The 23,882-nt window shown below is 46.8% G+C and overlaps 1 protein-coding gene across 2 annotated transcripts; it reads right to left on the bottom strand.

The window, feature by feature from the left end:
* Positions 1-1,615: 1,615 nt before the first annotated feature.
* CPA4 (carboxypeptidase A4) lies at positions 1,616-22,507 on the bottom strand. 2 transcript variants are annotated; one of them, XR_006601406.1, is made up of 12 exons: positions 22,388-22,507; positions 17,791-17,872; positions 17,224-17,358; positions 16,048-16,146; positions 13,088-13,189; positions 11,664-11,771; positions 10,813-10,923; positions 9,603-9,693; positions 7,948-8,147; positions 6,896-6,980; positions 4,791-4,893; positions 2,888-3,007 (listed from the first exon to the last, which is right to left on the bottom strand). XR_006601406.1 is itself a non-coding variant. In XM_004741755.2 (11 exons), exons 1-11 carry the CDS (start codon positions 22,453-22,455, stop codon positions 2,820-2,822), a joined length of 1,269 nt encoding a protein of 422 aa, XP_004741812.1. In that variant the 5' UTR covers positions 22,456-22,507; the 3' UTR covers positions 1,616-2,819. The 2 variants fall into 2 exon arrangements, 1 of the variants encoding a protein (XP_004741812.1); XM_004741755.2 differs by lacking the exon at positions 4,791-4,893 and having other exon boundaries at positions 1,616-3,007.
* Positions 22,508-23,882: the final 1,375 nt, after the last annotated feature.

Below are 23,882 nucleotides of genomic sequence, written 5' to 3'. Positions count from 1 at the left end.
AGCCCCTATTTGGCTAACTGCAATTCTCCAGAGAGGGAGGGAGCCTTGAGCTGCTGCCAGCTAACACTCCCAGCAGCTGGGAATCGGTACACTGAACAGGAAAAGGGGTCTGAGCATGTATCCTATCTTTCTTCCCTTTCCCTACAATTTTTTCAAAGTTTGTATGGCTTCCTGAAAGGGAATTATTACTTGCATTTTGTTTAGTTATTTGGAACTTTCTAGAAAGGAGATCATACTAAATTTTGTTCTGACTCTGTATAATATTTCAGTATGTGAAAATACCGTACTTTATTTACCCATTCTCCCACTGGTGGACTTTCGGATTATTTTTCAGTTTTTGCTATTAGGAACAGCGTTGCTGTAAACATTCTCCTCTGTCTCCTGTTGTTTATATGCAAGAATTTCTTGGGTTTATGCCTGGAGTGGAACAGCTGGACCATAGGTGTGAACTTCAGAAGGTAATGCCAAATTATTTTCCAAAGTGGCTTTACAGATTCACATGCACCAGTAACACACAAGAGATCCTATCACCCACCTCCTCTCCAATGTTTTGATTTCTGTAAATTGAAAGAGTGTAGAACGGCATCTCATTGCAGTCTTGACTCGTGATCAGTAAGCCTCTCCTCATATGTTTATCAGACACACATGTTTCCTCTTCGGTGAACTGTTTTCTCACAACTTTTGTCCATTTTCTCTTGGTTCTTTGTGCTTTTCTTACTGATCTGTGGGATTTCTTCATATGCCCTTTGTTGTGTGTACAGGAAGGTAGTGAACATCATCTAGTTTATAACTTCTCACTTTCTTTATGTATATATTACTAAATAGAAGCTCTTAATTTTATTATAGTCACAGGTATCCTCTTCATGGCTTTTTAGGTATTGTTTAGGAACTCTTTCCCTCAAGGAATGTAAAGGACCATCTCAGTCTTGGGGGTGAAGAGGTCTACACATAGAGCCAGGTTAGAGACAAGTCCCAGAGGCAAACACTGCCATGCCTCCTGGGGTATTGTCTGGTCCAAGGCAACCCTGACTAGCCGGCACAAGTGATCAGCTGGCTGGCTAGCAGGTGTGTTCTGGTTCTAGAATTGGATATATCATGCCATTAGAGCTGGATACCATTAAAAATTATAATCATAGACTGTAATTAACTTTCCTTGCTCTGACGCCCCGCTCACTAAACAACCTTCTGATTATAATTTGGCTTCTCATGTATCTTGCCTACAGGGAGAGAATGTACTGTGCGGACCAACGTGAGGATCCAATCCACTAACCAGTTACATGCCATGATGTAAATTAATAAATCCGTATTCTGATTTTATCACATGCCTCATCTGAGCTCTGTGGGCGTGAGTCAGCATCCCCGAGTCTAATCAACATGGACACCAAGAATATCAAGTGCCTGAACTAAAAAAGTAAGAACTAGACCCAGGACCAGAGTGCAGTCACTAAGGTAACGCAGCCCTGGAGGCCCCTCAGCCCGAGGGAGAAAAGGCCTTCCTACAAGTCACGCGATACAGAAAGGGATTAAAAATTGGCTTTTGACATTAGAAAGAGCTGCATATTCAAAACCATGGCTTGTTTCCATTCAGGTGAAGGCAAAGAATCGGAGAGGATCATGAGATTCATATTGAATATTTATTGGCTTATGAGCACATACCAGATGCTGCACGAATCCTAGGCAGGAGGATAAGATTTACAGACATGTCTGAGAAAAGGAAAAAAAGGAAGAAGGGCAGATGGTATGCGCTGAGAAGAAATGGAACAAGAGAAGGCTGACTGAGGAATCCTTACTCCACCTTGACGCTCATGGTCCGGGATGTAAAGTAGAAGTTGTCTTTAAAGACCAAAAGGAAAGCCAGGAGGAGGAAACACAAGGTACACCAGAGCAGAGGCAGGAATGTGCCACAAGAATGTGCAGTGAAATTATCCAGGCCAGAGGAGTAATTTAGGACCCGTAGGGTGAGGGCAAGATCTTTGAAGTGAGTTCAAAAGGCAAAGTAGAGGTGAGCCCATGAGGACAGATGGGGATAATTTAGCAATCCTGCTATTAGATCACCACTTCATAAAGGGTTCCTGGGAGAACAGTACCTAGGTACTGGGTGGCACAGATCCCCTTCTGGGATCCCAGTTACACTGTGTAACTAACTAATGGAAGAAAGTGATCGGAACTGTTGTATCTAGGTATTTGGGGCCCAGTGAGGAAAAGTGATCCACTACTTTGTATTCAGACCCCAAACAAACAAAAACCAAAAGAAAAAAAAAAAAAAAGGAAGATGGCCTCTACTGATAACCTTACAAGATTTATTTTTCAAAGACAAATATGTTCAAGAAGGAGTGAGATAAATTAAAGGAAGTTCTATGTCACCTTTGAGACTGATCTCAAAGACAGGCACTGTCGCCCACAGCATCTCCCTTGGGGCTCCAGCAGTGCAAGGTCACCAGCCTGGATGGATGGGACAAGGTGGGGAACCATCTTAGTTCCTTGTTTTTTGTTCTCAAAATGAGTTAGAGACGTGCCACCCAGTACGGAATGATGCTAAGTGTGGTCTGCCCAACCACTTACGTGAGAGGAAGGCCACAGAAAGGGTTCAGTGGACCAGCAGGATGGAAGCACAGCAGGGTGGCAAGAGCGCCCCTCTGAGGTGCACCACCAGAATGCATGAACTTCCAGGATGAGGGCTGAGGAGGGGCTGACCTGTGCTCCCCACAAAGCCAGAGGGCTCTGAGTCACACGTGAAAGAACAAGCTCCCTTTAATCGTGGCTTCGGTGAGCACGCGTACATGAGGAGAAATAACCAGAGACAAAGCAGAGTGCCTCATCTAGTAGAGATTGTCCCGCACATGCTCCATGATGGTCTTCAGCCCCAACCAGGTCTCCTCTGCAGTGGGGATGATCTGGTTGGCTGGCAGGAGGAAGCCATAGTGCCCAGTATCTCTCAACTCAAACGTGAACGCGTACTTGATGCCATGATCATACGCCCAGTCAACGCTGCTCCCGCTAGCTGGATCTGTAAGTCAGGAAAGAAAACACCTTTGAACCCCAGTTCCTTTCAGGGTTAGATGGGCAGGCCTCAAGAGTTCTGCCTGCCCATGGTTCCTTAGGGACCTAGAATTCTTGCTGAAGGTCATCAGGCCACCAACAAATGAATACCGGCCTGATCCGTATGTCTCAGTCTGTCCTATATGATGGTCATCTTCATTCATCTCAAACCAAGAAATTTTAAATATTCGAGCCCACCTTTTCGCTAACTCACTGTTTAGACTCTTTCCAGTCACTCAAAACCAGTCTTCACAGAGTGAGACAGGCAGCCTCCAAGCCAGCCCCAATGAGCCTTGTCTCCTGGTTTTCACCTCCCTGGGTGGTCCCCTCCGACACTGAGTGGGGTTGCCCTGACCTGAGTAACTAACAGGAAATTGCAGGAATGATGACGTGTGACCTTCAAGGCTGATCATAAAGACTGTGGCTTCTGCCTTGCTCTCTCTTAGATCATTTGCTCTGGGGAAAGCCAGGCATCAGGGTGTGTGGACGGTCAGAGAGTGTCCCATCACCAGGTCTGAGTGGTGAAGAATGGAGGCCTCCTGCCAGTACTCAGCAGCTGAGTGAGCCACCCGAGAAGCAGACCCTTCCAGCAGGGTCAAGGATTTAAAGGACTCTAGCCCTTGACTGCAACTTTGGGAGAGGCCCTGAGCCAGAGCCACCCAGCTAAGCCATTCTTGAATTCCTACCCCAGGGAAAGAGTGGAAGAAAATAAATGTTTATTATTTTAAGCTGCTAGGTTTTAGGATAACTTTTTACATAGCAAGAGATAACTGATAAACACAGAGAGAACGAAGCACAACCCTTGAGACTTCCCTTTGCCAAAAGGCTGGGGAAAAGAAAGAGGCCTGCTTTCCTGCTTCTTCCCAGCCAAACTCGACTAGAGCAGAAACTGGCTAAAAGTGCAAAGTGTGGATGACACTGAATAATAAAACAATGATGTCAATAGCAGCTATCATTTATTGAACATCTCCCATAAGCTGGTCATTTATATTGAAAAGTTCACATCTATGACCTCATTAATCTTTAAAAACCCAGTGAGGTGGGTATTACTGTCCTTGTTTTTCAGAGGAGGAAATCCAGGCTCAGAATGAGTAATTTATCTAAGGAAATATAGACGGAAAATGGCAGGACTGGAATTGAAACCCAAGGCTGTCTGCTGAAAAAAAGCCCATGCTTTCCTCAACCTCCTCCCAGTCCATTTAGTATTTATGGTACATGGCTGTTAAATGAAAAGATGGGTCCTTTTGTTTTCCATTATTCTTGAGGGTTATTTCTCATGGTATCACTTGTGATTTTTTTAAAAAAGATTTTATTTATTTATTTGACAGAGAGAGATACCGAGAGAGACGGAACATAAGCAAGGGGGAGAGGGAGAAGCAGACTCCCCGTGGAGCAGGGAGCCCAAGGCAGGGCGCGATCCCAGGACTCTGGGATTACCACCTGAGCTGAAGACAGACGCTTAACGCCTGAGCCCCCCAGGCACCCCTCCACTTGTGACTTTTCTAGAGATGCTGTGATGCCATGCCCCATGAGGTTATGAAACAGGCTCTCCTATAGTCTCTGAAATTCTTGTGTGGTCTCATATACCTCTACCTACTTGTGCTCTCTCTCTCTCGCTACCTTGCTGTTAAATAAATAAATAAAATCTTTAAAAAATGATAAGATAAATTTTAAAATTAAAATAAATAAAAATCACACTATTTCCCAATTGACATTTAAAGATTATTCCCTATTCGCATCTACAGACGTACCTCATTCATTTAAGCGGGGGGCACACTGTTTCACTGTGTGCCTGCACCAAATGTGTTTTTATTCGGTACTGTACTGACGGACATTGAGGTACTCAGTAGGCTTCTGTGAGTATGAAAAACGTTGTCATGAACATCCTTCTTACTCAGGATCTATCCACAAGTCAAATGAGCCTAAAGAACTTGTGTCCCAGCCCTTAGTAGTAAAGAGAAGGGGAGAAGGTTGCTAGAGGCAGGTAGTCTGAAAGCAGTACAGTCTGACCAAGGGAAGAAACCGGAAAACTCTAAAAAAGCAGATGCCCAAATTAAAGCAGCAAAATGGGCTTGGGGTTGCCCAGCACAGGGACTGAAAGTGCAATGTGGCACGGAAAGCCTCTGGAACATTATTACTAATGTTCAGAAGGCCACTACGTCATGAAGAAAGGAGCTTAAATCCCTTGTACATGCTCTGTTTAAAAAGGCAAGAAAGTGTAAAATTTGAGATTATTTTCAGCTAAAATGGTTCATCTAAGAAAAGGTCTGGCATTTGAAGGGACAGACGTCGACCATGCGTGTAGCACATGTAATAACCCATGGGATCAGAGTGTTATTATACAAAAATTGATTACAGTTTTGGGAAGCAAGGAGGGCAGGCAAAGCCTTTAAACAATACAGAAGATGGGCTCTTGAAAGACTTAGGAAATATTATGTCTCCTGGACAACACTCAGGGAGCGCCTTCCACCTCTGGTTCTGGAGGAATCCGATGAGTATCTCTTGGTTTTGGCAGAGCTTAGACTGGGAAGAATGTGTTTGATGTGGGTTGACAAGGCCACCCTTTAAACTGGTGTTTGACCCAAAAGCCAGGACTGTGGTGACCCACAAAGCTCTTTCGAGAGGGCCTCACCAAAGGACTCCCACCAAGTCTCTTCATCCCTCTGCAGTCCTAAACTCAGTTCTCACTAATGGAGCAGAGGATGGAGAAATTCTCCTGAGGTGTTTCTTCTCCGAGGAGTTCCCATTTAACAACACTAATAATAATCAACCATGAATAATTAATGGATGGTTCCCACAATTAGCCACATGAACACCTAAATCAGGCTAATTGCTTTATGCAGCAAGGCAGTATATGAAACACACACAAGAGGGCTGAGTTCAGATACAGAGGAGGACCCAGGAGGGGGGATGGAGAAACTTCCCAGAACAGGAAGGCTGAAGGGAACAGCTAGCTGAGGTGGAGCACTTGGATGGAGAGTTACGGTGTGGAATAGGACAGAAATACGGCAAGTGTGCGGGAGTCTGAGGGGGGCCCCACTGTTGGAAAATTACTTACAGAGGATAGACACTAGAGGGGAAAAGACGGGCACTGGCTTCAAAGGTGTCAGAACCATGCTCCTCGTGCTTTTATTTCCCCTTGATAGCTAGACTCCTGAAGAAGGATAGTGTTCTTCGATTTGATCTTTAAGTTTAAAGCTCAGACTCATGGAACGAGGGAACTGGAAGGATCTCAGTAGGAACAGAGTGAAATGCACACATGAAACACTTCAGTGAGAAACCAAAACAAAGCTATTTCCTCAAAATGAGGTTGAAGTTGTAGGTAATGAGCCCAAAGACCCTCTTCAGGTTTGGAGCCTTGGTAGGGTTTGTTTGGGGTGGGTTCTTTTTGGCTTGATGCTAACCATTGCCGAGAGGAACCCCGCTCCCAGCATGCTCTGCTCCAACTCGTGCTCATCTCCGATGGGAAGAGGACGAGTCTCCTCTATGCCCACTACAGCCACCTCGGTCTGCATCTCCGAAGGTGGGTTTCCTTTGAAAATGAAATGATGGGCTTGAGGAACTTCTGATAAATGATGTTGGGATCTTTCATGGATTAGAAGGGACACAGACTCCAGCATACTAGCAGGCCTAAACTCGCCACGGGCAGGTGACACGTAGCATGACCGTAGTGATGGTACTGATGGAGACAACCGCCTACAGCAGCTATCATTCCACAGGCCTGACACAAATTCAGTCTATCGCTAACAGCCAAAACCATCAGACTGCGACGTAGTAAGCCTAATCTGCGGCTCTCCTTCCACTTCACGTTTCCTCTCCCGGCATTCTCGAAATAACTAATAGAGCAAGTACTTACAGACAGTGGTGCAGGTAGGACCCACTTGGTATGTCGTGCCTGACAGGGAAGCCAGAGCTCTGGCCGCACGCCTTGCCACCTCGTCCTAGGAGGGGGAACCAGCAGAGTGAGAAAGAATGGATCCCACAACCTGACATCCCTCAGCTGCTCTGCATTGCGATGGTGTGGAAGGTTCTTGGCCCTTCCCTCAAGTTTCCCTTCTGGTCTCCTCCTTTTCCATCCAACTAGAGCCAAAGCCTGATACACAGAAACGTGGAGGGCTGCTCACCAACCCAACCTAGTGAATACACGACCATCTTCACCTCCCTTGAGGGATGGGAGGGTCATGTTCTTGAACGTGCGGGAAGGCCAAGTATGTTCCAGAGAAAACTTTCTAAGAGCTGGGTGTTCCCAGAGTGAAGGTGGAGACAGGGCCGTCCTATATGCATATGCCAACACCTGTTTGAGACCAGAATGTGACCCACACTTAGCATGAGCCCTGCATCTACTGGGAGGTTTAGAGACTAGCTGTGGCCCTGAGCAGGAGGGCGCTCTGGAGTCTACCAGCACAGAGGGAGAAGCCTGCCTTCACCCTACAGATGCCAGCCCTACTCCAGTCAGTCCACCCTAAGTGTCTCTTCACATCCTAGGGCGAGCTACTACCTGTGACGTGGAGCACCCCTAGGCTGTAGGTGGCAGCCTACTTCAACTCTACCTTGACTGGAATGAGGAGTACCTCTCCCTCACTCACCACAATGCCACCCACAGTTTTGGCAAGCAATGGGTCTGTCACACATTTTGGTCAGAAAAACAACTAAGAAGGAAAGGCAGGGGTCAGGTGTGGTTCTTGAAAGTCACAGCAAACACAGAAATAAGGAGAACTGTCTTCTTGTCCCCAGACGGTCTGATGGCACAATCCAAAGGGCAGAAGGAGAGAAGACCAGGCCCTTAATGAAATAAGTCCAGGCTCCTGGACTGTCTCTATAAGTTGTGGAAGGACCATTGTGGCAGCACCCCGGGGTCAAGCAGGCCCAGGGCCAGGTCGGCCCTAGGGAGGGCAGCCCGTCACTTACCAGCTCATCAGCATCCGGGGCCTTCTTGACGGTGTACCCATATGGATACATCAGCAGCTGTGAGTAGCTGTGCAAGTCGATGAAGCATTTGAAATTCCCGTGTTCTTGGATGAAATCTACCACCGACTTCACCTCCACTTCCGAGTTGGCATGTGGTCCATGGTATATCTCAGAGCAAGGGTTGTCACTGGCCCCCTCTCCTGTGGGGAGTGGCCCAAGCAGAAACATGAATCCATCGGCAAGAAAACAGAAATGCAGGACACTGAACCCAGAGGAAGAGCAGGAGTGGCTGGCCATGGACAGGTCGATGGAAGGAGCCCCCTCTACACCAGAAGCCTAGTCCGCAATATGTGGACATGGTGGGTGGGGCGGGGGGTGATGCAGAAGAGGGAGGGCATTGGATCTGCCACAGCTGAGGAGGGAAAACTGGAAGGATTCCTTTAAATGGATAGAGTCGACCTTGTATTGCATCACTAACAGCTGTCATAAATAATTAATATCATACTCGACAATGAGTTGTAATTAATAAGTATTCCAGATAATTAATACAAATACCAATTAATAATGAAAATGACTCCATTTATTCTAGTGTCAACTCATTCTCTTGGTTCAGATCTTAATGGCCAAGTGCTGCCAAAAATAATCTATTGTGGCTAAAGCTTCCCAGTTGGCTGGTATTTAGATACTGCCTTCTGTACTGGTTCACAACACAGCTCCCTGAGGTACGCGGTATGTGCGTAAAACCTCCCTGCTTGTGGGAAGAGCTGACTTAACTTCCACGCCCTCAGCGCCCCCATTTCTCTCAGCTCCTTTCCCACAGACCGATGATTCTTCCCGCCACAGGGTGTGGGGAGGGCGAATGTGCAGGTACAAGAAGTAGGTTGAAGACAGGACATCAGCCCAGCTGTGGAAGAGCGCGAGAGAGCACTACGGGCTTCTGGAGCTGCAAGGCGAGCTCCGACCCTAACTCTGGGCCACCTGCTCCTGAGACTGTCTCCGAGCCCGACTGTCTCGCTTCAGATAATAAAACTCACTCACTGGGTCAGACAAATAAATAAGGGAACACACAGGAACACTTTACCTGGCAGCCAGTGGGCATGACTGTAGGGATGGTTTTTAAACAGCTGGAACTCAGAACCTGGGTCTCCTAATCCTCGTGCCCTTTCTGTGACACCAAAGGGCTGCGTGTCACACTGACACATCTAAGGGTCAACTGCTGGGATTGAAGCCTCACCACGACCCACGATCTGGTCTGGCAGGGTGACTGTGCTAACTGCTCTCTTCCCAGTTACCACCAGGAACCCTTCCACCCACCCAGTCGCTTGCCCGGGAGAAGTGGGGATGCCCAGGGCACAGAGCGTGGATCTGAACGTCTAAGACTAGAATCATTTTTAAAATATAAGTGTACTTTCAGGAGAACAAGAATTGTTGAGTCATTCCCTTTCAAAACTACCCCCCAAAAATGTTAAAAACAAAAACAAAACAAAAAACAAAAACCTGAGACAGAGTGTAAGGAATTGGCCCACATCTCTCAGTGAAGCAGGAATGGAGCCAGCCTGGAAACTGGCTCCCTCACTGCCTGCTCAGCGCCCTGTGGACCAGGCTCCCTGGGGCAGCAGGGAGCGAAAGCCACCCCCCCCACACCCGCAGCCTACCTGCAAAACTAGCATTCCAATTTCTGTTTGGATCAGCACCAATGCAAGGGCTTCCAGGATTGACGGACCGTGTCTTCCTCCATAGTCGGTTCTAGAAAGACCACCAAGGAGGGAATAAGCATTCGGAGGTGGGTCAGGGCACAGGAAAAGCAAAGGTGTTCTCTGGGGTGGGGGTCTATGATGGAGCAAGGTTCTTAGCTCTGCCTGAAGGATCACTGGGGCCCCGGTGCTCAAGAACTGAGCAGTCTCCTCTCATCTCCCAGAGAAAGGAGGCTCTGCCTCCCCAAAATGCCGTGATGAGAACTTTGTAACGCAAGAACTAGCCTGATGTTACCTGAACCCTCCAAATTGATTTTTGGCTTAGGCAGAAGGAGGACAGACAGACATTGTCTGCCCGAACTACCACTGGTCTGACGGGAAGTGCACAGCAATTATTTTATTCTTGCCTGAAAAACTCAACTGAACCCAGTCGAACTTCAAGCTCTGACTACAAGTGAAGAGCAAATACAGGGCTTATAGGAACAAATGACACACAACAAAGAAGCCATCAGACAAATTCAGAATGTGAGATGTTCTACAGGACAATTTACTTGGTTTCTCCAACAAATGAATGACATTTTTAAAAGAGATGTGTGTGGGGGTGGGTAACTGCCGTAGATTTAAAAAGCCTACAGAGCGGCAACAACCAAATACAAGTGCAAAACCTTATTTGCGGACTGATTTCAATAAACTGACTCAAAAGACATTTAAAAGATAATTGGGGGAATTAGATGATGTTAAAGAAATTCCATTAATTTTTTTTAAGTGACAGTGGTGTATTGTTTGGGTTTTTTCTTGTTTTGTTTTAATTACCATCAACCAGAGATGCATATTAAAGAAATTTGGGGTCCAATAACCTGATGTCAGGGATGTGCTTTTAAACAAAAGGAAAAAAAATGTGTGGGAGGGAAAGAAATGAAAAGAAGATTGGTTAAGTGTTGATAATTGTTCAAAATCCATGAGAGGGAGTTCATTAGACGATTCTCTCCAAGAAAAAATATTCCCTGGTGACTCTCAGCTCAGGGGATGAGTGAGAAATGGAACCCGAGGAAGCTTGTAACGTGCATGTGGGTGGGAGTTCTCTCCCCGTTCCTACAACTGTTTGGGTGCACAGCAAGGAATTCACCAGACTCTTCTCACCTTCAAGCCCAGCACACTCGGTGTTACTCACTTGAGTTTGTGTGTACACATATCCATCAGGATTGGCCACAGGCAACAAGAAAATATCCATTTTCTCCAAGATGGTGGTGATGGCTGGGTCCTTCCCGTAATCAGATGCGATCTAAGCAGAGACAAGATTGTCAGCTTCTTGGGTGACCAGCTGGGGTGCCCAGTCGAAGCGCGTGTATCTTCCCCAGGTGCCCCCTGCAGCCTCTCTGTCCCCCTCATAGACACAGCTCTCTACAAAGCTCTTGGAGTACTTCAAACACTGGGGGAACATGGCTTCCTGATGACATCAACTGCAGAGTCTGGGGCTGCCTTGTTGGTTCCTTCCTTCCAGGGGGCGGGAACAAGGGAGGGAAGAGCCACACATCATCATAGTTTTGGGGAACCTGGGCCCCCACGCTAACGGAGAGGGAAAGTACATCCTCCACACGCAACACCCCTCCTCTAGCTAGTGCTGCGTTAAAGCAGACTCTTGGCGGGGGGGGCACATGCAGACAGCCTGAGATCCCTGAGGGTCTAGAGGGCTAGGGTGGGCTGATGGCACAGTTGGTCTGAGTTTCGCTGCGGAGAAGGCTCTGCTCCCTTTCTCCGGGGCTGACTATGGGCTCAGGATTTGGGGTCTATTTCTACAGCTCATTAGCTTGCTCGCTGCCATGAATGGACTTTGTCATTTAGCCACAGTGGCTTGACCGAAGGACTCTGACCTTTTGCTTCTCCAACCCAAAAAGCCCACCCTCCAACTGTTTCTGTGCTGAGTACCTTCCCACCTCATCCCCCCCCCGGGCCCAGCCTCCTAGGACCCTGCAGGGGCACCCTGGCCCCCCAGAATTGTCAGCTAATACCGCGCGACATGACCTTCCTCGCAGTCCAGATCGCCGTGGCCTGCGAGATCCACTCCCGGGAATGGATGCCTGCGTTCAGCCAAATGGCTGGCCGCCGCCGCCTGCCTTCTGCGGTGCTGAACTGTGGAAGGACAAAGAGGCCCGAAAATGACCCTCCTGCCCGTGTCTCCACTCATCTCTCCTCTCCCCAGCTCACCCCTATTCATTTAATCAATTTAAGATAATTCAGAGACCAACTGTTCCTGAGGGTACCATCTATTTATCAGGTTTATCCGTGACCAGGGAGCTTAATTGGTTGGTTGGCGAGGCCCGGCCGCGGCTCCAGGCCACTTGAGCCGCTCCAGGGTTGGAAGCAAATGGCAAGGGGAAACAATTGCTATTGTGAATGATAATGCCAGTGTGATTAGAGATAATATTATGTCTCTTGAAAGACCTCAAATGGTACCCCAACAGAGAGAGGCCCGAGAGTGCATGAACTGGCCTGTTCCAGCTGATGCAATAAATGAATTTGATTTTACAAGGAGGAAGACAGAGGTTCACTATAGCTCTTTGCAAATGGCATTAAATGAGTTCTGGCTCCTGCCTTTTAGTGTGGGTCTGGCCACCTTGGGTCAAAGCGTGGTGCTAATGAAGCCAGAGTCTCCTCAGGTTGGCAAATCGTCTAAATTTATGTGGATTATTTTAGAGCGACCGGCTCGGTGGCAAATCTCCTCTGGCTGGTAATTCAAGCCAGGAGCCTGGGTTCTTCGGGGCTTATATGACACTAAGGATCTGACAAATTCTTAGCACCCTCATTTGTTCCATGCTTCGTATCTCCAAATTCCTTTTTATTCATTTGGCTGGGTTATTTATGTAATTTATGTCCCTGCCATAAATTCTCTACCTCTTTTGCCAATACAGACCTGAATCTGTTAGAAATATCTAGAAGTTAGGCTTTGTGCAGCCAAGGATCATAGGCTGGGCTTAAAATTACATCAACCCTAAAATTAGCTTCCTAGATTGCTTTTCCAATAAGTACCCCTCAAAGCAGAATAGAATTTGTAGAGCAATCCCAATTTGACTTGCTTTTTGGAGGTAAGAATGAAGGCAAAAGATTGTGGCCCATCTGAGTGCTTTCTGGAATGCTAACAGACCCACCCCACCCCCATCCCCATACCCCTCACCCACTCCATGACCCTCCCCCCTAACTGATCCTGTCTTTCAGTCAAAACTTGCAATGGGATGGTCTCCTTCTACGTTCTAACTCCTTCCACATTAGGCAAAAACAGGGAACTCTCAATCACACCAAAATTGAGCCCCAGAAGATGTCTCCCAATGCCTCTGAAATCAAGAAGAGCCTAAAACCCCCCTCCTTCAGAGGTCTGAGGGCTGGGTCCTGGACACAAGGGACCAGGAGCCTGAGTCCAGCTAGGCCTCTTGAAGAGCCTCTGGCCTCACCTTCAGTACATACATGGGCCGGTTTTCAAACGAATGCCCAATCTTCACCCTGGTCGCCAACTCAGGAAAATCTCCGGCAATGCTGTCCATCTCACGGTAAATCTGAAGCATGGAAAGGTGGACTCAGGAGCATTTGAAAATTTTGTTTTCAGCTCTGGGTAGGTATCTGTGAACTTCATCTTACTTACATCAATGACTTCTTCATTGATTTGATCAATGATTAGATCCAGCCCTGTGATCTCAGGGTTGACAATATTGCTGCCATGGAATACTTATTCTTGAAGAACTGCCTTAAGAGCCCTTTTCTACAACATTCTAGAGAATAACACATTTTATCTGTCCATAAAATTATAGGCCACTAAACTAGAGAGACTTGCACACAGACTCCTCTAGCAGTGTGGTCCTTCATGCCATACCAGACTGGAGAATCAGCAATTGCCCCATTTGGCCAAGGTTCTTGAAAAGGGTCCTCTCCAAACCTTTTGATCACTTTCTCTACCAGTTTTTTTAATTAGCATACACACTATATATATATATATATATATATATATATATATATATATATATTTGTTTTATAAGAAATATATGTTATGTATATTACATATATACAATATATTATGTATACCACCAGAATAATGTACCAAATGTATTAAGTACATTATAAAAAAAGAAACAAAATGGTAGCATTAATAATAAGTATAAACGTATGTAGAACGTAAATAGAAGTTGTAATAGTTTCTTCCTCCAACCCAGTGAAGCATCTTGCTTATACCCTGTAGCCCGAGCCCCCCACTTTGGAGATTCTTCTAACGGCCTTAAGGGAACGAGTGAAGAGCTATAAATCACAGCAGCAAATGCTTCCATTTGGTTTCAATTTCTAAAAAAAAATTAATTTAAATAGGGTTCATTCATCTTAGTTGCTCAAAACTACTGAGGGCAAAAGAAGGAAATAAAGAAATGTATGTTTAGACCTTAAAAGTGGAAGAGGGAGCCTTACAGGGGAGAAAAATACACGATTGATACTAAAATTCCAGTTTCAGTGGTCTGCCTGAGCGGCAGTCAGTACGGCAGACCGAGCAGAAGCAAGAAACCGCTCCCCAAATATATACTCAAGCCAGAGAAACTACAATGAAAATAATCCCCAGCCAAGCTTAAAAATCAAGAAAGGAGACATTGCAGGGACTAGAAATGAAAAGGGACCTAACCAGCTGAGTGGAGGGCAGAAAGTGGAGCCTTGGGACCAGATATCCACTGCAGGCACTAAGGGTTTACAGCAAGTCAGGAGTAGTGATCGAGGGCATGGGAACCGGGGTGGGCCAAGGAGCTGGAACTTAAGAGCTGAGAACCGGCCACTCCAGCCGTGAAGAGGGCTTGGAAACTCTACCTACTAACCCTAGAGAGTGAAGCAAAAGCCAGATGCCCACCCTGAACCATGAGAGGCAAGAGAGTCCCCCAGGAGAAGTTAAAACACCAAGCTGTATCAGGAGGGAAGGGTCCAAATTCACACTGCCAGCATGAGGAGGAAACTTAGCGGGCAAACAACAGAAACAATGCAACAGCAACAAACATACAGGAAAACGGAAACTGGAAACCCTGGCTGAGACAGACATGAGACTCCCACCAGAGACCCTAAGCAGTTACAGGATGAGAGCTCTTCAAAGCTGTTTTTAGAGAGAACTGCATGTGATCAAGCCAAGAGGGAGACCGTACACCAAGGCACAGCAGAAGGCCTCACAGGGGACGGGGGATGTGGGGGAAACTGCAATCAGATGGCAGTGACCCCTAAAGCCGGAGAGCAAAACCAAGCCCATGAGAAAGTGCAGCTCCCATAGAGGGCAGGTGAGGGGATGGCATTTCTGGGGTCTTGGGTGACATTTGCAACCACTTAGCTCAGCTAGGGAGTGTGCCACGCTAACGAGGCGCACGTCATGGGTCTGATCCCTGTGTGAGCCCTGAGCTCTGCTTTTGTCCGTGGCCCTGGACTGAACTCCTAACTTTATCCAGCTGCTTTGCAGATGTATGTCATTGGTCACAAAAGGGATCAAGGGGCAGTGCAGTTGGAAGTGTATACAATAAACAAAGCTACTGACAATCATGGGAAAGAAGTGAAAACAGTTGGTCAACCTTGAAAATAATCCCTCATCTAGAAGAAAAACAGCTCAAAGTCTATGTCTCACGAAAAGCATGCCAGGAACCCCATCTTTGGTTATAAAGAACAATGTGTATGCAGATATGGGAAGGAGAATAACAATTTCGTTTTGAGATGTTGTTCTGAGCTAGTAGAGAGTTTCTAGACTAATGTAGAAGACATTGAGGGTCTTAAGGAAACTGTAGGCTATCTGATGCAGCCCCATTCTATAGCCCCTCTTGATTCCTCAAGTTCTAATATCATATTAAGTGGTTCTGCTCCAAATTTTTTATTGAAAGTGTTGGCTTACCTTGAAAGTCAGTCATCTATATAAAGTGGTTTTTAACTAAACACAGCACCAAAACACATTAGAGTACAAATATGCATTATAAGTAATCATGATAAATGAGTGGAAATATTTGGTTAACCTTGGAAATAACCACTTGTCTACTTGCCTGGAATAAGTAACATTTTAATCTGGGTGAGTAAAATACAGGGATTATGGTGGGATATAAGAAGGTTGAATTACAAGGATGGAAATGATTGTAATTATTTCATGGTTTTCTTTCAGGGGTTGCCTCAGGAAGGAAGGATGCATGTGGGAGAAAATGTTCAGTTGTGTTTCACTATGCTCTTAGGTGCTGGTGGGAGATAAACAACCCAAGAATTACCAAAAAACAAAACAAAACAAAAAAAAATGGAAGTGTTCACATTTTAGCCCCTTAGTAAAGGGGTACTGCGCTATGGACCAGGGCTTCCTCCAAGTAAGAAAAGGGGTTACAAAACCCAAGATGTCAATGACCTTGATCTTAACCTGCTCCGAGACACTTACAGCTTCCAGGGAATGGTAGGCCCCATAGTTGAAGTTATTACTGCTCCGCTCTTGCCCTTCATTGTGTTGCATTTCTTCATCTTCGTTATCTAGAAGGGCCTGAAATAGACACGGCAATGCTGTGAAGTGACCCACTGGAGACGGAGGTTTAAGTTGTTTCTGCCACATTTTGGCACGAGCTGGCCAAGATGGCGGCACCCTCGGCACACAAACGTCAAGGTGTAAAAGGGGGTCAGATTTCTTCCACATATCTACAAAAGCTTATTTCTTGGCATCCAAAGTACATCACCCCATTCAAAACCCCAAAAGCAGCATATGTGCTATTTGGTTATTCTGTACTATGAATTCTCTAGACATCGGCCCGCATCTGGTATCCAGTGCCTCTGAAATACACAGCTTGGGAAACCATTCAGAAACAAAGAAATTCTTATAACCACTCATACTTTGAAGGCTCCTGGCAGATGTCCGTGACATGTGAGGATGATTAATAAGCTCACAGCTGCTCACGCCATCAGGAAACTCCCGGGCCAAATCACCAATTAGTCTATAACCCACCTCGGTGAAGGAGAGAACATGAGCCAGACACTGTCCTGCTGTTCCGACACAGGTCGTGAGGCTGGTGTCTGGCTTGGGTGGTGATGTTCCCGCCGCTGAGAACTACAGGTGACATTCCCTCATTCTCAAAAGATGCTTTTCATGACGAGTCTCCAACATACCCCTCCCCACACACACTTTTCTTCCCTCTTGACTTCAAATACAACAAGGGAGAGAGGGTTTGTATTTGTGGGGCATCTCTGACAGACCAAGTACCGTTGGGCATTTCACATACACTTAATATATTTAATTTTTTTCGATCAGTTGTATGAAGTTGGCATCGCTGCTACTACCATTTTACTGATGAAGAAATAGAGGCTCAAGATGTTAATAGCTTCTCCAGAGCCACACAGCTGATAGCAAATCAGGATTCAGATCCAGGTCTGTCCAGTTCCCTAACCTGGGTATGCCCTTTCTACAACAACAAGTTCCCACTAAGAAGTCACTGCACTTTACTCCCATGGACCTCAGTGAGTTCATTTATAAAATGGAGAAGGATAAGACCAAGACTTGCACGTGTCTCAGGTCCACTCTGGGTGATTTGTCCTACACAAGACCAGTTAGGGACCATGGCCTACCCACCTGCAGGTCTTTAATTGTCACTGAGTACTCTAAGCCCTGGGACTTCAAGAAGGATTTGACTGGCTGCAGACTGACAGATGGGACCAAGACATCCACAGGACGACTGAAGGTGGAGGGAGATTTCCAGACGTTGAGCTGAAGAGAATGGAAAATAAAACCAGGTTAAAGGACAGTTCAGGTAAAAGGCACAATGAGCTCATTCTTCTCAAACAACTGCCAAAAGCCAGGATGATCCCTGAGGAGCTGGGTTCTGACCAGGGGAAAACTCTGCCCATTTCACAGCTGTGTCTGGTCAGGCCTACCCAGAAGGCAAGACCTGGTGAAGTCCAAGAAGTAGTAAGTCAATGACAGAAAGAGGGAGCCCACGGTTAAGGGCGCCCAGCTCCTAGGACAGCAGTGCCATGATCTACAGCACTTCTCCCCATCAGCCCTCACAATCGTGTAAGGACCCGTTGACTAATACAGAACTATACACAAAAACTCTCCAGGAGTAACAGTGTCGGTGGTGCAAGAGTCTTCCGTCACTGAAGTCAGAGATACTGAAGAGGACTCAGAAGAACCACGTACCTTAAGGTTGTCTGAATTCACTAGCTGACTTAGTTTGCTGATCTCATCTCCATTTCTGACGTTAATCCTAAAAACTTGGTCCCTGGAGGGGAGAAAAAAAAAAAAAGCAAAAGATAATGGTGAGCTTTCAGCTGGCCAATAAACCCCAAGCCTATGTCCCAGACATAACTGGGCCGAATGAGAGGAAATGGTCTAGTCTTTGGTTATAATGTATAGCCATTAAAAATAAGACTACGTGGCAAATATGAAAAAGTGCTTATAGTATAACTTGAAGGGAAATATTAAGTGAAAGAGCAGGACACAAAATTGTATGTATGCCACGATTACAAGTATGGAAAAAGCAGATGCATTGGAAGAAAAACAGACAACGGAAATATAGCAAATGCTGACAGTGCTTATGTCCGGGTCGTGGGATTATGGATGACTGACTTTTTTTCCCCTTGTATCTGTTTTCTGTAATGTGGTCATATTACTTTATAATGAAAAACATATATATTTTGCAGAAAGGAATGTTCCTGAGTTACACGCAAAGCTAACTCAAGACATAAAGAAGCACTTCTTCACTGTCAGGGGCCAGGACTGAGACTCTGGCTGAAGGTCCACGCTGGGAAGAGCTGGAAAAGAAAACAGACCTTCCATCCTTGGAGGGTTAGCTATTTGCTGGGTGGTCTCCCAATCCCGTCCAGCTCCAGAACTCTATACAAATGTGAAGTACAATACGGGCTGGGTGCTGGGGCTGACTTGGGATTCAGTCCTCCCCAGGGGGGCCCTGAGAAGGCCCAGAAGGGAGCCGGCCAGTCCTGAGCCCTCCTTTGTTGTTTGTCCCGAACTTGCTTCATCTACACCATTTAGCTTCCGCAGCAGCGGCAGGGGCCGAGGCCCCCCTAGTCCTGTGTGTGGGCGGGAGAAGGCCAAGCCTGAAAAGCTGCCTTTGTGCTCTCAGCCGGCTCAGGGAGCCAGGGGGAGCCATTAGGCTGTTGCTAGGTGACCGCCCGAATGAATCCGCACTCGAGACGCTGTCACATGCGTCATCCCTTTACCCGAATGAATGCGGGAAGAGCTGCTGGAGAGGGCTGTGGGCTGAAGGACCTGTTGACAGGGAAAATGGTTCTGTCACAGGGAGCTAAATGTGCAGCCTCACGTGGCCGAACCGCATCTTCTCATCAGAAAACCGGCTCGATCCAGATGGGACTCTCAGGGTCTCACTTTGTTCCAGGAGGTTCTGGAGACTCTCCAGGGGGTCTAGTTCAGCCCCAGAGAGGCTTCCCCTGCAGGTGGTGGGTCTGGAGGAAATGCCAGCTTTCTCCCCAGCCCACCCAGGCCTTGGAAGTGGGCTGCCACGCGCAAGTCCTGGGAGCTACTGAGGCCACGGAGGAGAAGCCACTGGCCGGGCAGGTCTCAGTCAGAACCCAACAGGCCTGTTAGGGGTTGAACTGCAGCCCTGCGAAGGTGGGGAGTCAAACCACCATTTCCCCGACACAGGCAAGCAGCCTCCCAAAAAAAGGAACAGGTTTAAAACAGAAGGGAAATCCTTACTCCTGGCTAAGTACCAGGGCCCATCTGCCGAACTTATGCTCTGTCACAACCCACCCCCAACACTCCAGAAAAAGAGGAGTCTTTAAAATGAGTGTTCTAGAAAGCACCTGTGCACTGACATCTCTATCGACAAAATGAGGCATCTCGTAAAATACAGCATTAACTAGAACAATGACAAGGAAGGAGGGGAGGGAAAAGGAGCAAGAAAAAAAAGAGAGGAACATAAAAAAAAAGGGGCTCTTCAGAACACGAAGATCACATTACACAAGCATCCAGAGCACGCATTTAACTCTTCCCGAATTGGAGACCTCACAACAGAGCTTCTACACTCCTGGGTGCAGTCCACGACAGTGGAACACGGTGGATCTAACTGGCCCCGAGCATGAAAAAATCCACAGCACACTCCATCAGGCCCTATCAGCCAAGCTACAGAGGACAAAGATGCAACCCGAGTGCAGAGAGGCCGAGTGGAAGGATGGGTTCAGAATGGAGCCTTTCCTCAACTGTCTCTCCTCTGCCTCTCCCTCCTCCCTCCTCTCAGCTCCAGCCTCACTGAAATCCCAAATTCACCATGTCCTTTGCCCTTCCATGCCTTTGCACATGCTGTTCCCTCTGCCCGGATGTCCAGCCCTTTTCCTTATCTGCCTGGCAATCTCACGCCCAGGCTCTAGAATCAACTGTCAGCGTCTATGAGGTTCTCCCTAACCTAGACGGAGAGTCTTCAGATGGTGCTAAAAAAAGCGGGGAGGATGGGGTGGATCTAACACCATTCTCGTGAGCCTAAGTCCATCCAAACCTAGAAGCAGAAAGAACGTAAGGAGGCGTCCAATGAAGGGCAGCCATTTTCTAATCGTCCTTGTCTCTATCTATATCTCTATCTCTACTTTCCCAGTCCTGAGAGTTCCGATAGCTGAACACAATCTATCTCTGTGGTCTGGAAATCCATTCAAGGATCTCAAACTCCCTGAAAATGGAAGATGGGTCTGGGAGAGGGGATATGTTGGAATTTGCAAGTTGTCATGTTGACCCCTGTGACTCCACACAGGTGCTCTTAGTGATGTGTTCATTCCAGCCTCTCCCACACCTGCCGCCCTCCAGCTGCTACCAGCAGAGTGACGGATGCCTTCCTCTCGCTCACCCTCCCACTCATCCCACATTCTGACAGTCAACAGCTCCACTGGTGCCGAGCTTCTATGCCTCTGTTGGTTCCATGCACACAAGCCAAGGGCTTGTCCTTTGTGCCTTTCTCACCCATACCCCCAGCCACCACAAAAGTTGATTTCACAGAACTCGTAGCTGCCTGCCAGCTACTGCCAATACTCCAACTGGTTTGGCAACTACATTCCTGTTCGCTGTCTGTCCTGCTCCTCTAGGCATCCTGGCCACCATCCCATCCTCAAGATGACCAAAGGGCAGCACAGAAGATACCAGCAGAATGAGACACTGGGGGCAGTGGGGCATTAAGCCGAAGGAATAAAAGCTGGGGAGGGAGGTGGTGAGGGTAGGGGAGAAAACCCATCATCTTCATCGCCATCGGTACTGTCCCTGCTCCTAGCCAATAAGTGCTCTGGCTTCCCACCACTTGAATTCTCACAGAGGCCAGCTTCCCCTTGCTAGAAAACGGTCATCGAGCTGGGTGTGAGGGCCATGTCTCTAAGCCCCTGGAAGGATCCCACCACCTTTGCTGGGTCCGCACTACAGGATGAGAACAGATTTTGGGGGTGAGGATGACACTGCCTGCGATTAGCTCGTGCACACAGCCCTTTCTGTGTAAGCTCTGCTCCTATGGTGGGCACTCCAACGCCAGGTCCTGCTGTCTCAACTGGGGCGTCCACCACATTGTAAGCGAAGTCTGTATCCTGAGAAATAAAGATTTTTCCAGCCATGTGAATAGCTGCAGTGAGAGCCTGACAACTCCATGCTTCAGCCCACCCGGCAGCGAGCATAGTTATTACACGGCAACTGCTGAGCTGCCGGTAGAAAAATCTTCTCCGGCCACCTGCTATGTCTAAGTCCTCTGAGCTATTCGACAGTAGACACCAGGTGTGAAAAGAAGTCATCACCATAAAAATTACTCAATCTCATATTAGTAATTACCTCAATAAACAAACCCCAAGTCCCTTTAGCCAGCTAGCATATGAAAGAGTAGACTAACAGATAGAGATATCTCTGTGAGATAGACGATTCTCCCCTGCTTACCAGTTAAGTGGGCTTGGGCAGGTTCCTTAACCTTTCTGAGGCTGAGTTTTCTTCATGTTTAAATTGAAGAAAATAACATCCCCGACTGGCGAAGTTGTTGCGGGACCCAAAAGATAATGCACATGAAAGATCTTTGCAAATGTCAAAGCATTAGGCCGTAATGAGTTATTCGAATTCAATCTTCCAGCAGGGGACCACAGCATCCTTTCATCCATCCTACCGCCCAAATGTCCTCTCCTCCGCAGACCACAAAGCATTCCGCACGGACCGTGTTGGGCATGTGTGTACGTATGCACGCACACGCACGCACACACACACGCGCACGCACGCACACACGATCCGGCTGTAACCTTTCATCCCAATTCTCACCACTGTGGCCAGGCGAGAGCTAGCAAATCTCCGTGTCCCAGATCCTGACGAGAAAGCCCCAGGTCTACAAAGCCTTCCCCGCTAACAGAGAGGTGAAACCAAAAAGCCAAAGACCCAGGTTTTCCCCTAAGCATGGCAGAAATTAGAAACAATCGCTGGTAGTTCTTGGTACTTCATAATAGAGAAGTGAAAAAGTAAAAGAGGCCTGGAACTGACCTTAGAAATAAGAACTGGGAAAGAAAAGAACTGGCAGGAGATTAGGGAGCCAAGGAGGGACTGTGGAGGCCACCTGGTCCCGATTTCACAGGCATGACTGAACCTGACAAAGAAGGAACTTGCCCGGGATGACACAGGGCAGAACTGGGACACGAGCTCATGTCTTCTTTTCCAATGGCAACTCCACTGGAGATATAACCAGCCAATCATTTTCAAATCCATTTGGTTCCCATAGCACTGAACCAACCAAATAATAATAAATCCAAAAGGAACTTACCCAAAAAACTTTTCTCGGCCACAGACGCTGAGCCCAATAAGGGCCCCAAAGAACAATATCCACTTCATGTCCCAAGGGTGTCAGTCCCAAGGCTGTCAGTCATAGAGTGGCTGAGTCAAGCTGTATTTATAAGAAGTGTGAGGCAGACTCATGTCCCTAAAAATGCTAATGTGATTCCCAAGCACCCTTGCAACTGTGATGGTACATCAGGCGGGCCCCTACCAATGCCTCTTCCATTCCTTTGGAATGATAAAGGCCTCTTGATTTACAAGGGCAGGAACTTGATCCTCAGGCTGGAAAAGTCTGTGCCAAGGGAGCCATATTGCTCATCATTTGGTATTTAAATAGTGTTTTTTCAGTAAATAGGGAAGTCCCAACAGTGCTGGAAAGAATTTATACTGATGGGAGAGGCCAAATTTTAAGCCCTAAATGAGGTTACCTCTAGAGTTAAAAATAAATAAATAAATAAAGTGAAGACTTAATAAGACTTGTCAGAGAATTTCACCAGAGCGGGTCATGATGATGAGGGTTTGTGACCTCTGTTAGGAATCTGACATCTAACTCTTAAGACCCCACTCAAAAAGTAGAAATACATGAGGTTGGTGGGATAGGAAGAAGTGTTAGTCTGGATAAAATACCAGTTTTCCTTGGGGTCTGAGTAAAGGTAAGGCTTAATGGTATTATTAATAATGAGACTTTCTTACATTTGCTAGACTCTGAATCTGGTATCCTTTCCACCCAATCACATCAGAATAAATGAAAGGTGCTCATAATCTCCACGACTTCTTCAGGGATTCTAAGGCCTTCGAATCTGTTCTGAGAACTCCAAATCCTCAAATTCGGAGCCCCAAAATGAAAGCCTCCCCCATCCCATTGTCCCCATGGTCTACATCATTCTTTTTGTTCTTGCTCAAGGCAAAGTGGATACAACCAAAGGTCATTGTCAGCGATGCAAAAGAAAAATTTTTCTGATACTTATTAAAACTGCAAGGAAGACTTTATTCAAGATTATTACAATAGGGTTCACACAACAGGAGAGTAATTGTGTTCAATTCCAAGTTCAGTGAAGACAGCAGAGTGAGGGGGTCAGTGGATGGAATACTGCTAAGGGAAAACATCAAGGGTAGGGGGGTTCTTGTTTAACTGGACTCACAGGGTTCTTGCCAAAGGCAGACCAAGAACTTAGTCATCAAAGGTGGAGGATGAGCAATTCAATTTGGTATCAAGGACTGGGGGATGACTTAGGATTCTTTGCTAAGACTGACTTAAACAGGGCCCAAGGACAAGGTCTAGTCAAAAAAAAAAAAAAAAAGGGCTCAGAGAAGTCAAGGAGAGTCTTTGTCAGAAATCATAGAGCTGGGGGCTTTATCAGGACTCTTTTCATCCTTCCAGCACTGAAACTGAACTCCTACGCACACCCTGGTCCATAACAATGGTTGGGCTCCAGCTTTGAAACCATTTGAAACCAGCTTTGAAATTAGTAACAAGAAAAGAT

Source organism: Mustela putorius, unplaced genomic scaffold (assembly GCF_011764305.1).
Source record: "Mustela putorius furo isolate JIRA1106 unplaced genomic scaffold, ASM1176430v1.1 tig00003845_pilon_pilon_pilon, whole genome shotgun sequence".
In the NCBI taxonomy this organism is placed as follows: Eukaryota; Metazoa; Chordata; class Mammalia; order Carnivora; family Mustelidae; genus Mustela; species Mustela putorius.
Note: the sequence above shows the minus strand (reverse complement) of the source record. Positions and strands in the feature narration are given on the sequence as shown.